The sequence below is a fragment of the Conger conger genome, chromosome 3 (assembly GCF_963514075.1).
Source record: "Conger conger chromosome 3, fConCon1.1, whole genome shotgun sequence".
NCBI lineage: Eukaryota > Metazoa > Chordata > Actinopteri > Anguilliformes > Congridae > Conger > Conger conger.
The window spans coordinates 20507568-20520653 of NC_083762.1; the positions used below are offsets into that span (position 1 = coordinate 20507568).

At 43.7% G+C, this 13086-nt stretch overlaps 1 protein-coding gene across 2 annotated transcripts in view; it reads right to left on the reverse strand.

The window, feature by feature from the left end:
• The window catches only part of LOC133123336 (polyunsaturated fatty acid 5-lipoxygenase-like), a 32467-nt gene extending 24581 nt beyond the window's left edge, over nt 1-7886 (reverse strand). The window contains exon 1 of one of the 2 annotated variants that reach the window (XM_061233722.1): nt 7789-7886. In XM_061233722.1, coding sequence (XP_061089706.1) covers nt 7789-7794 — 6 coding nt within the window. In that variant the 5' untranslated portion in view covers nt 7795-7886. Of the gene's footprint in view, nt 1-122; nt 254-7788 lie in introns of those variants that run through there. The other variant, XM_061233724.1, reaches the window with a different exon arrangement.
• Nucleotides 7887-13086: the final 5200 nt, after the last annotated feature.

Genomic DNA, 13086 nt, shown 5'->3' on the forward strand with positions numbered 1-13086 from the left:
ATTGCAAAAACAAAGGTATTGGCCTTGCTGTTCCAAAAGTATTGGAACAGCAAGGCCAATAACTTTGTTTTTGCAATTGTCTATGTATGGTAATTGTATATGTGCACATTGATACAGCTTACCTTGTAGCTTGAAAAGGACACTCAGTCAAGAAAATTGCCAAATGAAGAAATGGAACTGTTCTTTCAACCTCTGCTTTCAGCCCTGTAATTCCCCTGTCTCTTAACAGACCAGTACCAGCAGCTTGTTCTCGTCAACCTAACTGTATTCATGGGGGACGGATTAGAGTGACACTACAGCTGTGAACTGGATCAAAAGTAAGCAAATGATAACCGGCCAATTCAATCATCTAGTCAAATAAACTGATGAATAAATGGTTGAAGATATATACATGTCTTACAGGTATAACAGGTAGCTGCCTAAGGCGGCAAGAGTGGAGGCACCCACGTATGCACACTTCCTGATAGTATTGTATCGAGTGCAAAAAGGGTCACAATTCAACTAGCTGTGTGCTTGACCCAAAAGTCACCTTTCAGAGAGGCATATTTTGACACTAAATGCTGTTTTGGATGTCATTTTATGTACACTTTGACCGCTGTCCAGAGCGGAATCTAAAATGACCAAACACTTTGGAGATCTCTCACCACATGCTTCAGGACATCAGCCTTTTCTCCGCCAGCATTATTGAAATTCATGAGGATATCATGGAAATGCTTTCGATCAGATGATGAGTTTTCCTCCAGTAACAGTAGCAGTAACAGAAGAAACTTTCTGTTGACTCGGGCAATGTACAGAAGGATACACTTCAGCCTGTGTTAATAAGTGAAGCTCATAAGTACGAAAACCTCATTTGTCCAGCTGAAAGAGTACACTAGCTTGTGAATTTTAGTAGGCTATAGGCTTCATTTAACCCTTTTATATGCATACAATTCCCTCCATAAAGTTTGGGACAAAGAACCATCATTTATTTATTTGCCTCTACTCCTCAATTTGAGATTAGCAATACAAAAAATGTTCAGGGCATTTTTATTTATTTTGGTTGCACCATATAGAAATTGCAGCAGAATATACAAATGTGTAGCTAATCGACCCACCACAATGGAAAAACATGTATCATAAACAAAACAGTGCAAGTGTGACAAACATCTAATTGGGAGGGCAAAAGTTTGATACACCAAAACCAGAAGGGTAGAGCTGCAGATTGAAACTAGTTGTAGAGATTGGAACTGAAGTTTCTCAAAACCTGAGTGTCGATAAGAGTCGTCTCTGCTGTTGAGATTAGCGGGTCCCATGTCATTCAAATATTTGTTCCTACTGATTATGGTGGGAGAGGCTGCTTGCTGGCAGCATTGTGCAATTCAAGCATCATCATTCACTGATCCAAACTGTCATCTTTGCCCTCTTCTTTGTCATCGTGCCCTCAGTGGTCCCCATAGCAGTCAGCTTGCCAGGGGACGGGACGGCTGATCTGATCTTTACATCAATCACACAAAACATATATAATATTTGCACACTTGCCAAGGACGGAAGTGCACATTGTCCCCATGGATGTTGAGAGAGGCCATAAAGAAGCGAAAGATCGTGCTTTAAGAATTGTAGAGATTGGTTGCATCTTGGGGTCACCAAGACTCAAAAAAACATAAAATGCCACCTCCATTCCAACAAACTCTTTGGAAGGGTGGGACAAAGAAAGCCCTTACTGAGCACCATAAACAAAACCAAGCATCTGGAGATTGCTGATGCTTGACATCTGGATAAAATGTCATTGGATTTATGACTGGAAGAGAGTGCTATGGTCAGATGAACCTTTTGGCCATCACACCATAGCCAAAACACAACATCAACATGTTTGCTAGCAAAAGAGGAATGCATACATGGGGGGTACATATGGAGGTGGATCATTGATGTTTTTGGGATGTTTTGCTGCCAGTGGTCCAGAGGCACTATTTATGATCAATGCCATAATGAATTCAACAAAGTATCAAAGTATTGGTTGAATGACAATTTGATTGTCTCTGCTAGGAAACTGAGACTTGGTCATAGGTAGATTGTCCAGCAGGACAATTACTCCAAACATACATGAATTAGCATACAGGGCAGCCAATAGTGTAGTGGTTAAGGCGCATTCAATCCCTGATGGAGACACGATACGATCTGTGTGGCTGTTGGGCCCTTGAGCCAGGCTCTTTACCCGACATTGCTCCAGGCAGATTGTCCCCTGCTTACATTACATTACATTACATTATTGGCATTTGGCAGACGCTCTTATCCAGAGCGACGTACAACAAAGTGCATACCCATAACCAGGGATAAGTTCGCTGAAAGACCCTAGAGGTAAGTACAATTTCAACTGCTACCTGTACAAGAAAGATAAGGACAAGGGCCATTTTTTTTTTTTTTTTTTTTTTAACAAACAAACAAACAGAGCAAAAGTCACCAAAGTTAACTATCCAAACACTGCTTACCTAGCCAACTAAAATACTGATACACAAGTCACAGAGACAACAATTAAGGTTCACAGGGAGGTAGGGAGGGATGGGGAGAGGTGCTGTTTGAAGAGGTGTGTCTTCAGCTTGCGCTTGAAGGTGGGGAGGGATTCTATAGTTCTGACCTCAACGGGGAGTTCGTTCCACCACCGTGGAGCCAGAACAGACAGTAGTCGTGAGCGTGAGGTGGAGGTTCTGAGAGGGGGAGGTGCCAAGCGGCCTGTGGAGGCTGAACGAAGAGGTCTGGCAGGGGTGTAGGGTCTGATGATTTTTTGCAGATAAGCTGGGGAAGACCCTTTAACTGCTTGGAAGGCTAGCACCAATGTTTTGAATTTGATGCGAGCCATGACAGGCAGCCAGTGGAGGGAAGTAAGCAGGGGGGTGACGTGTGAGTATTTGGGAAGGTTGAAGACCAGACGAGCTGCTGCATTCTGGATGAGTTGGAGGGGTCTGATGGCAGACGCTGGGAGGCCAGCCAAGAGGGAATTGCAGTAGTCCAGGCGGGACAGAACCATCGCTTGGACCAGGAGCTGGGTCGAGTAGGGGGTGAGAAAGGGGCGGATTCTCCGTATGTTGTATAGGAAGAACCTGCAAGACCGGGTCACCGCCGCGATGTTCTCGGAAAGTCTGCTGTCCATCACCACGCCGAGGTTCCTTGCACTGGGTGACGGCGTGAGTGTGGTATCCCCGAGGGAAATGGAGAGATCCAGATGGGGAGAGGTATTAGCAGGGATGAATATCATTTCAGTTTTACCTGGGTTGAGCTTTAGATGGTGGTTGTCCATCCAGCTCTGGATGTCCCTCAGGCAAGCAGAGATACGGGCTGAAACCTGCGTATCAGACGGCGGGAACGAGACGAAGAGTTGGGTATCGTCCGCATAGCAGTGGTAGGATAGCCCATGTGCAGTGATCACAGGGCCAAGGGAGCGAGTGTAGAGAGAAAAAAGAAGCGGGCCAAGGACTGAGCCCTGGGGAACTCCTGTGGCGAGGGGCCAAGGTGTCGATACCGAACCAGCCCAGGCAACCTGGAAGGAGCGACCAGAGAGGTAGGACTCAATCCAGTCCAGGGCTGTGCCACAGATGCCCGTTGCTGACAGGGCAGACAGGAGGATGGAGTGATCCACAGTGTCGAAGGCAGCAGAGAGATCTAGAAGAATGAGGACAGAGGAGAGGGAGGCTGCTCGTGCGGCATGAAGTGACTCACTGACGGAGAGGAGCGCAGTCTCTGTCGAGTGGCCCGATCTGAAGCCAGACTGATGGGGGTCTAGCAGGTTGTTGTTAGAAAAGAAGGAAGAAAGTTGAGGAGAAGCGGCTCGTTCTATAGTTTTAGAAAGGAAAGGAAGAAGAGATACCGGGCGGTAGTTCTAGATGATGGAGGGATCCAGGGTAGGCTTTTTTAGCAGCGGAGTGATGTGGGCCCTCTTGGAGGATGCCGGAAAACAGCCGGAAGACGGAGGAGTTGACAAGGGAGGTGACAAATGGGAGAACGTCAGGTGTGATAGTTTGGAGAAGAGAAGAGGGGATAGGGTCAAGGGCACAGGTTGTAGGGCGGTGGCAGAGCAGGAGTTGAGAAACATCAGAGTCTGTAAGGGGGGAGAAAGTGGAAAAGGAAGGGATGGGCCTAGAGGGGGGGAAGGGCACAGTGAGGGGGGCGGCGGTTGTAAAGGATCTGCGGATGACTGCGACCTTCTCATCGAAGAAATCAGCAAAGTCATCAGCAGCGAAGGAGGACTGAGGAGGAGGAGGCGGTGCGTTGAGGAGAGAGGAGAAAATGGAGAAAAGTTTCCGGGGGTTAGAAGCAGAGTTCTGAATTTGCGTTTGATAGTATTTTGCTTTGGCGGCAGTGACATCGGAAGAGAATGCCGCCAGGAGAGACTGGTAAGTCATGAGGTCGGAAGCGTCTCTGGATTTCCCCCACTTCCTCTCCGCTGCGCGGAGGCTGGCCCTGGAGGTACGGAGGGTGTCAGATATCCAAGGACTGGGAGGGGATGTGCGAGGTGGCTTTGAGACAGGGGGACAGAGAGAGTCAAAGGCGGAGGAGAGAGATGAAAGGAGGGTGGCAGAGTCAGCGGGGAGTTTGGAGAAGGATTCGAGAGGGGGGAGTGAGGCGGTGACGGTGCTGGCAAAGGAAGAGGGTGAGAGGGAGCGGAGGTTACGGCGGGCTGAGGAAGTGTGGGAGGGAGGAGGGGGAGGAGGATGGGGAGGAAGAGGGAGGGAGAATGAGATGAAGTGGTGATCAGATGTATGCAGAGGGGTAACCGTGAAATTGGAGCATGAGCAGTTCCTTACAAAGACAAGGTCGAGGACATTGCCCGCCTTGTGGGTTGGAGGAGAGTGTTGCAGGGAGAGGCCGAAGGAGTGGATTAGCGGTAGGAAGGCAGCAGACTGGGAGGCTTCTAGGTGGATGTTGAAGTCTCCAAGGAGAATCAGTGGGGTGCCATCCTCAGGGAAGGAGCTGAGAAGGGTGTCTAGCTCATCAAGGAAGTTTCCCAGGGGCCCTGGAGGACGGTAGATAACTGCAATGAAAAGGTTAGTAGGGTAGGATACTGCAACAGAATGGAATTCAAAAGTGGATATGGACAGGTCAGAGAGGGGGAGAACAGAGAATTTCCACGAGGGGGAAATTAAAAGACCAGTACCACCGCCACGGCCGGAAGGCCGGGGAGTGTGCGAGAAGGAGAAGGAGGATGAGAGGGCAGCGGGAGTGGCGGTGTTGTCAGGTGTGATCCAGGTCTCAGTTAGGGCAAGGAATTGTAGGGACTGGAGGGAGGCATACGCAGGGATGAAGTCAGCCTTCCGAGTGGCAGACTGGCAGTTCCATAGTCCCCCTGTGACAGCAAAGTCCTCACAGGGGGTCAGCGGGGGATAGCTGAGGTTTGAGGGGTTCCGACGCCGTGGAGGCCCAAGTCGCAGGGGGGGTCTTCGAGGGAGAGAGCAGACTGGGATGGGGAGAAACATAACATCACAAACGGGGACGGAGCGACGCTAGCGTCTGACACGCCTATTTAAATGGCCTACAATTGCTCACAAGCAATACCAAATCAAAGCTAATCTACTGATAAATTCCACAGCTATTTAAGTTACTTAAGACAAATGTTCAATCACTCTACAGGTATGCAACCAGTAGAAGTGATTAACAGGTAATAGACAAACAACCTGGCTCAAGCCCTAACCCTTGCTGTTCAAATGAGCAATTTAAAAAAATCTACGTTACCGCGTCAAGAGGAAAACCCGCAGCGATACTAAACAACTGGTCAGAATGATGCACTTACTGACTAAGGACAACTTTCGCCAGTCTAATATACGCTAGCGTCGCTCTGACACGCCTATTTAAATGGCCTACAATTGCTCACAAGCAATACCAAATCAAAGCTAATCTACTGATAAATTCCACAGCTATTTAAGTTACTTAAGACAAATGTTCAATCACTCTACAGGTATGCAACCAGTAGAAGTGATTAACAGGTAATAGACAAACAACCTGGCTCAAGCCCTAACCCTTGCTGTTCAAATGAGCAATTTAAAAAAAATCTACGTTACCGCGTCAAGAGGAAAACCCGCAGCGATACTAAACACCTGGTCAGAATGATGCACTTACTGACTAAGGACAACTTTCGCCAGTCTAATATACGCTAGCGTCGCTCTGACACGCCTATTTAAATGGCCTACAATTGCTCACAAGCAATACCAAATCAAAGCTAATCTACTGATAAATTCCACAGCTATTTAAGTTACTTAAGACAAATGTTCAATCACTCTACAGGTATGCAACCAGTAGAAGTGATTAACAGGTAATAGACAAACAACCTGGCTCAAGCCCTAACCCTTGCTGTTCAAATGAGCAATTTAAAAAAATCTACGTTACCGCGTCAAGAGGAAAACCCGCAGCGATACTAAACACCTGGTCAGAATGATGCACTTACTGACTAAGGACAACTTTCGCCAGTCTAATATACGCTAGCGTCGCTCTGACACGCCTATTTAAATGGCCTACAATTGCTCACAAGCAATACCAAATCAAAGCTAATCTACTGATAAATTCCACAGCTATTTAAGTTACTTAAGACAAATGTTCAATCACTCTACAGGTATGCAACCAGTAGAAGTGATTAACAGGTAATAGACAAACAACCTGGCTCAAGCCCTAACCCTTGCTGTTCAAATGAGCAATTTAAAAAAATCTACGTTACCGCGTCAAGAGGAAAACCCGCAGCGATACTAAACACCTGGTCAGAATGATGCACTAGTCAAATCAACTGGAATTCACTTTGGATAAAAGTATCAGATAAATAGCATGTAATATAATGTGATTAAAATCCACAATGATTCAGTTAAAACAATATACATATTCCTCAAGGCCATTTCAGTCTCAGACTAAATCCCATCAAAAACCTGTCTGAACTGAAGAGCCCATCAAAAGTTCTGCAAGGAGGAATGTTCAAAAATCCCTGCTATTGTGTTCTCTAACCATATTCCAAATTATAAGAAAAAGACTCAGGGCTGTCCTCTTTTCCAGGGATGTTTGCACAAAGTATTAAACCAGGGGTGCCAATAATTGTGAAACCTGTTTTTTGTGGATGTTTTTTTGGTTGATTCCAGTGAATCATTAATATAGCACACCAATTTACACAAATTCCAATAATGTAATGTAAATGCACAGTAATTTACATGTTGGAAAATAAAGCTGTATTTCTTTGTAGGTTACAGCATTGTTTGTGCATATTTATCAAGGGAGCCAATAATTACTGAACCAAAAACAATCTTAATTTCTATAGTCTAGTAGTGAAACAGAACGTGATGGAATGACACTGTATAGTTCCTTTAGAATGAGATTAACTAAATAAAGTAAAATTGTATTGCCAATTTCACCTAACAATTATTGATTTTATGTACAATAATTGTTAGGGGTGCCAATAACTTCTCAGAAAAAAATTCTATGACTAAATCAAAAACATTGAAAGCATGAGAGTAAATGTATTGATGGTCTTCCCATAAGTTGGAACATAAAATAGAGATCATTATCCATTATCCATCCTTGTTTTTATATGCATTTGTATTAAGGGAGCCAATAATTCTGGAGCCTACTGAAAGTATTATGGACTACACTCCTGATTGTCTAAAATACTGCACAACAAAGGAAAATAAGCAAAGTAATTACATATACTTGAGCTATCACCTATGTCCCATTGGATTATGGATTTTGGGCTAACCAACTAATTGGGTCAATTTGACTATAGAAACTAAATGGTAATGCTGTTCTCTACACGGCTTGGACACAGGTAGAGGTACTGCAACTCCAGACCTTCATTCTTCTTCATGATCTTCTTCTCGGTGTCCTGTAGCTCCTCTTGGAAGCTTTTGATCACCTCCTTTGCCCGAGGTTCAGTAAAGTACTCATCCACGTACTGACCAATGGGGATCTTGCAGATGCATTGAAACAGACAGTGAACACAAAGTGGAAGAGTGAGTCAGAAAATATCTCTCAAGTACAAGCACTAGCCTTCCATAGTGAGAGAGTGACATTTAGACTGATTTAAAGACTTTTTAAAGACTGGTTTATTGTATTACTATAATGCTTTGTATATTAAAGTGACTGTAAAGGGGCTGTATAGATGTAGAGATGTATCAATTACAAATCCACCAAAGTTGAAGATACACTTATAAATAGCTATAATAACATACATTTCAAGTCAGACATGTATAGAATGTATAGAAAACAATGTCCTTATTATCTTACTCAATTAGCAAATCTGGAAATTAGTCAAATTGTCGATAATTATTGTCTTCTTCATCAAAAAAGAAATCAAAATAATAGTAAGTCTAAAAATTGTTTTTTGAGGTGGAGGCAAAATAGTTGAATGTTCCTGACATTCATGTGCCACTGTATTGCTGATTTGTTGCTCTCATCAAAAGACCAACTGATCGTTGTTCACTTGATCATTCCTTTTTTCAATACAACATAGATGGAATCTTTCTCAATATATGTTTCCATTTATCATTGTATCACAATGACACACACACCTTTATTCATTACTGTACAAATTCTTTGTCTGGTCCATTATCAATTTCTGTTAAAATGCCTCTGTGCACAAGCCCAACACCAGATATTCAGTTCCACACTGAAGTGTGAATTAGACTGATGTATTCATCCCAGCCCACTATACTTAATGTATAGAAGCTGATCTGTCCATGTCAACAACCAGGTCTCTTTCAGTCAGATTGGGATGCAGGAAAATGTGTATCCTATACTGTAGATTCTTCAGTCAGATATACCAATCATGTGCAGGCTCAGTGTGCTGTCGTGTCAGGTTGTTGGCTTACCGCATCAGGCTGGGATCGGCCCAAACGCCAAGTGATTGCTATCTCCATACAGGTTTGGCTGACATCAGGGAGGCTGTTCATGATCATCTCCATGGTGACTGCATTCTTGTCAGTGGGAGGAGGCTGGCGCAGACTGCAGGGGGTGTTGGGAACCCAGGCACACCAGTCAAACTAAGCCCAGAGAGAGACGGTAGCATACATCACATATTTAAAAAGTTGGTCTTGTTCAGCCAGTTTGGAACGGCCTGTCAAATTTGGTTGGCCTGCCGCATTGCGGCACTTTCCATGTTCTCCTCACTCCTCAGCCCTCCCCCACCACATTCAACCCTGACACCACATGACTTTGTTTTTTCTTTGAGAGGAAGGTAGCTGGCGTCTGCAATTCCTTCTGGATGGAGTCCCCAAATACAACAATTAACCCTCTCCCCAGACAACCTTCCCTCTCTGCCCACCCTACTCCCCAATCCTCCCTCTCAATCTTCTCCCGCAGATGCCGACTTCTCTCAACTCCTGCTATCCCACCATGTGTGTATGTGTAGTAGAGGTATTTATGCAGGAGATATGATTATATCATCCTTCTACAGTATGGTCATGAAACTGTCCATTATTAGTGCCAGTGTGTGAGTGTGGGCATGAACCTGTTGTCATCAGTGGCAGTGTGTGTCCGTGTGGGCACAAACCTGTCCGTTATTAGTGGCAGCATGCTGTACAGAGGCAGTGAAGATCACCACACTTAAAAGGGTGATCAGCTCCTCCTTGCTTGTCAGCTCACTTGGTAGACCTGCAACAAAGAGTACAGTAATGAAGTGACTCATCTGGCACATGTACATTTCTAATTCTTAATAGTATCACAAAGTGCATCATGTGAGACAGACCAAATTGAGGGATATCCCCATATCCCTCCTGAGTAATGTCCCGTATCCAGGCCTGAAGTTCAGAGTCTTGGAGCACCTCATTGTCACTGGCATAATACAGAGACACCACTCCTGAGACAAAACTGAGAGAAGAAAGGATTCATTAAGGGAGGGAAAGGAGATGACAGCTCTGTGTGTTTTAATAACCTAACTCAGTACCTTTTCCACCTTGTTCAACATACCGGCCAACTGCCACAACCCTGACACCTCCACGACATCCCATTCTTTTTACACATTGGTGTGACGTGCACTTTATATACAGCTAATATAGAGCCCTTTTGGAATCTGTCAATACCACTTAATGTACAGTATATATACACCCAGAGTAACTGCTTTTTAATAAAATGGTACCAGACCCATGTCTTGAGATTAGGTGGGGCTTTCGCCTTACCTTTTTACCGTGTGTGGGTGTGTATGTGTGCATGAGTGTGTGCTTGTGTATGTAAGTATCCTGCTAGGAGTCTCACTCAGTTGACAATATACCTGTGGATGGCATCCCACATCATCAAGCTGTCCTCCATGTAGTAGTAGCCTTTCAACTTTGTTACCCCACGGTCATGGAAATCCAGGTTTGGCTGAAGGGATCTGTATGTCAGAAACCTATAATCACGCTGGGCCAGGATCAAAAGTCCTTCAGCACCTATGGATGCTCCCTATGAGACAGTAAAGAGGGGGAAGACTACTCATTACCCCTGTAAGGTGGATTTCTGAGTGTTCCAAAGACCAAGTTACATCTCTTCACCCTTATCTGGAGTTTTACTAAAATTCCACTGACCACACACCATTGTGTGGTAATGATGAGTGTAGCACTACTAGTATAACATGAGTTTATTATACCAGGTACGTTCTGTGAAAAAGGGAAAATATTAATACTTAATGGGGAAATTCTCTCAGAGATTTTGCACTATTTTGGATGTATTTTGGGTTTATGACCATTAGAGGGCGATACCTGTAGGGAGAATGTGCTGCAACTTAATACAGGAAGTAGCTGCGTGTTTACATTATTACAGCTACCGACCTGACGAAAGCAGCACGGTGCCCTGTGTATTTTCTTAAAACACGACTTTTTCTCCACTCCCCAGGTATGCTTTCTGCCCATATCTTGAAAATGTTATCGTTTGATTGTAAGACCAAAAGGGAGAGATTTTGTTGTTACGTTTTCATTCATTGCAATGTTTAGTTTCAAGTGTAGAAGTATTGCTAGTTACGACGAACACTCTCATGCTAGCACAGAGAAAAGCGCGGTTCATTGCTATCATTGTATTAAGCACACGTTATGAAGAGAAAAGATGTATTGTCAGTGTAATTCTGGTAATTTTACATGTAATGATGGATTATTGGGAAACAGTTTGAATGTTTAGTGTGACATATGTTAAATGTATTCAGCATTAAATCTGTTAGGTATCAAGTGATGCCTGTTCTGAATTGTTATAATGTACTGTTAATGAGTTTGATAATGAGTTGACAAAAGGACTTTGGAGAATGTATGGACTTTATTCACGTGGTGAGGACTCATACAGAATTTCTCGCATTCAGAGAAATAATGGACTGCTTAAAAAAAGGAGAGAAATGTATTTTCATTTACCTAAAGCAAATGTGATTTATTTTTGAATAGCTGCGTGTTTACATTATTACAGCTACCGACCTGACGAAAGCAGCACGGTGTCCTGTGTATTTTCTTAAAACACGACTTTTTCTCCACTCCTCAGTCTTCGGGAGTGCAACAACTGCAGTCTAATTTGAACCCTCAGCTGAACCTCAACCCTCAAGCCCTTTCTCCTACCAGCCTGGGAGGAACAGGTGGGCAGGGCAAGACTGGACACTTACAAAAATAACCGATCTGCAGGGAATATGTACAATATGGCCTGAAAACATTATATGTAGTTTGTGCTTGCAAATTACTTGGAATGATGAGATAGAGGACTATAAATAATATCAACAGAAATGTTGGAAATATTGTATTCACACCGAGACGGTATAAGGGGGGGGTTATGATATGGAAATGTATGGCTACATAATGATTCATAATTCCTTCATAAAAACATTTGGAATAGAGATGGCCCACACCATGGAATCCCATAGTCACATATCCAAATATTTGCTCGGGGGCAATCCTCACAGTAGGATAAAGTATTTCATTACAATCATTAGATTTTGGAAAAGCTTATTTGGGGGAATCTTGGTGGCCTATTCTCATCCAGACTGTATTTGGGAAAACAAAGGAAACTGTGGAGTGTGGAAAGCTTGCTCAGGAAATCCGAAGGTCCGTTTGCAGAGAATCTGCTTAACAGTTGTCCTGGTACCATAGTTGTTGCTGTATGGAATAATTTGGTTACACACTTCTTCATGTGTATTATCCTTAGCTAACGACAATGAATTATTACAGCAAGGTTTTTTGTATCGGCAAAACACCAGTTTTTCCTTAGATGTTTCTCCTGTTAGCTGTCACTGTGCTGAAATATTAGTTCTGGCTATTAGTTCTTTACTTTTTTTACTGTTAGAATTTACTGAACTATATAAATAGATTAAAAAATCATCAGGCTTATTCGCAGTCTCATGATTTTATCAAATCAGAACCTGCACTGCTGTGGTAAGATGATGAGCAGTGGTAGCTAGGTAAGTATTTGCCGAACCTAGGTGGTAGCTATCCAACTAAGCAAACGTTACCCCATTTAACTGAGAAAGCTGCAGATACCCAGTTAACATGGAATACAAACTAGTCAACTACAGTGGGCTCCATAATTATTGGCACCCTTGGTAAATATGCTAAAAAAAACTAAAATAATATGGTTATTGACATAAGTTTCATTTTCCAACATTATCAACCTTTATTTATACAGGGTAAGTTGACTGAACTGTTAATGCCGCTCCCCCCACGTAGCCTAACTTGCATGTTTTTGGACTCTGGGAGGAGTAGCCGGAAACCCACACAGACATGGACAGAAGAAGCAAACTCCTCACAGAAAGGCCCAGGCCGGGATTTGACCCCACAACCTTCTTGCTGTGATGCGACAGTGCTATTCACTGTGCAAATGTATTTCCCCAAATGTATTCCCCTGATTATTGGCACCCCTTGTTTAATACTTTGCAATACTGTGCAAACGCCCCTTGCAAAGATGACAGCCATGAGTCTTTTCCTATAATTTGTGATAAGGTTAGAGACCACATGCACTCACATCACCACGTGCAATGCCAAGTGTCGGCTGGAGTGGTGTAAAGCATGCCGCCACTGGACTGGAGCAGTGGCAACGTGTTCTCTGGAGTGATGAATCACGCTTCACTATCTGGCAGTATGATAGACGAACAGTTATTTGGCAGATGCCAGGGGAATTCTACCTACCTGAATGCATAGTGCCCACTGTAAA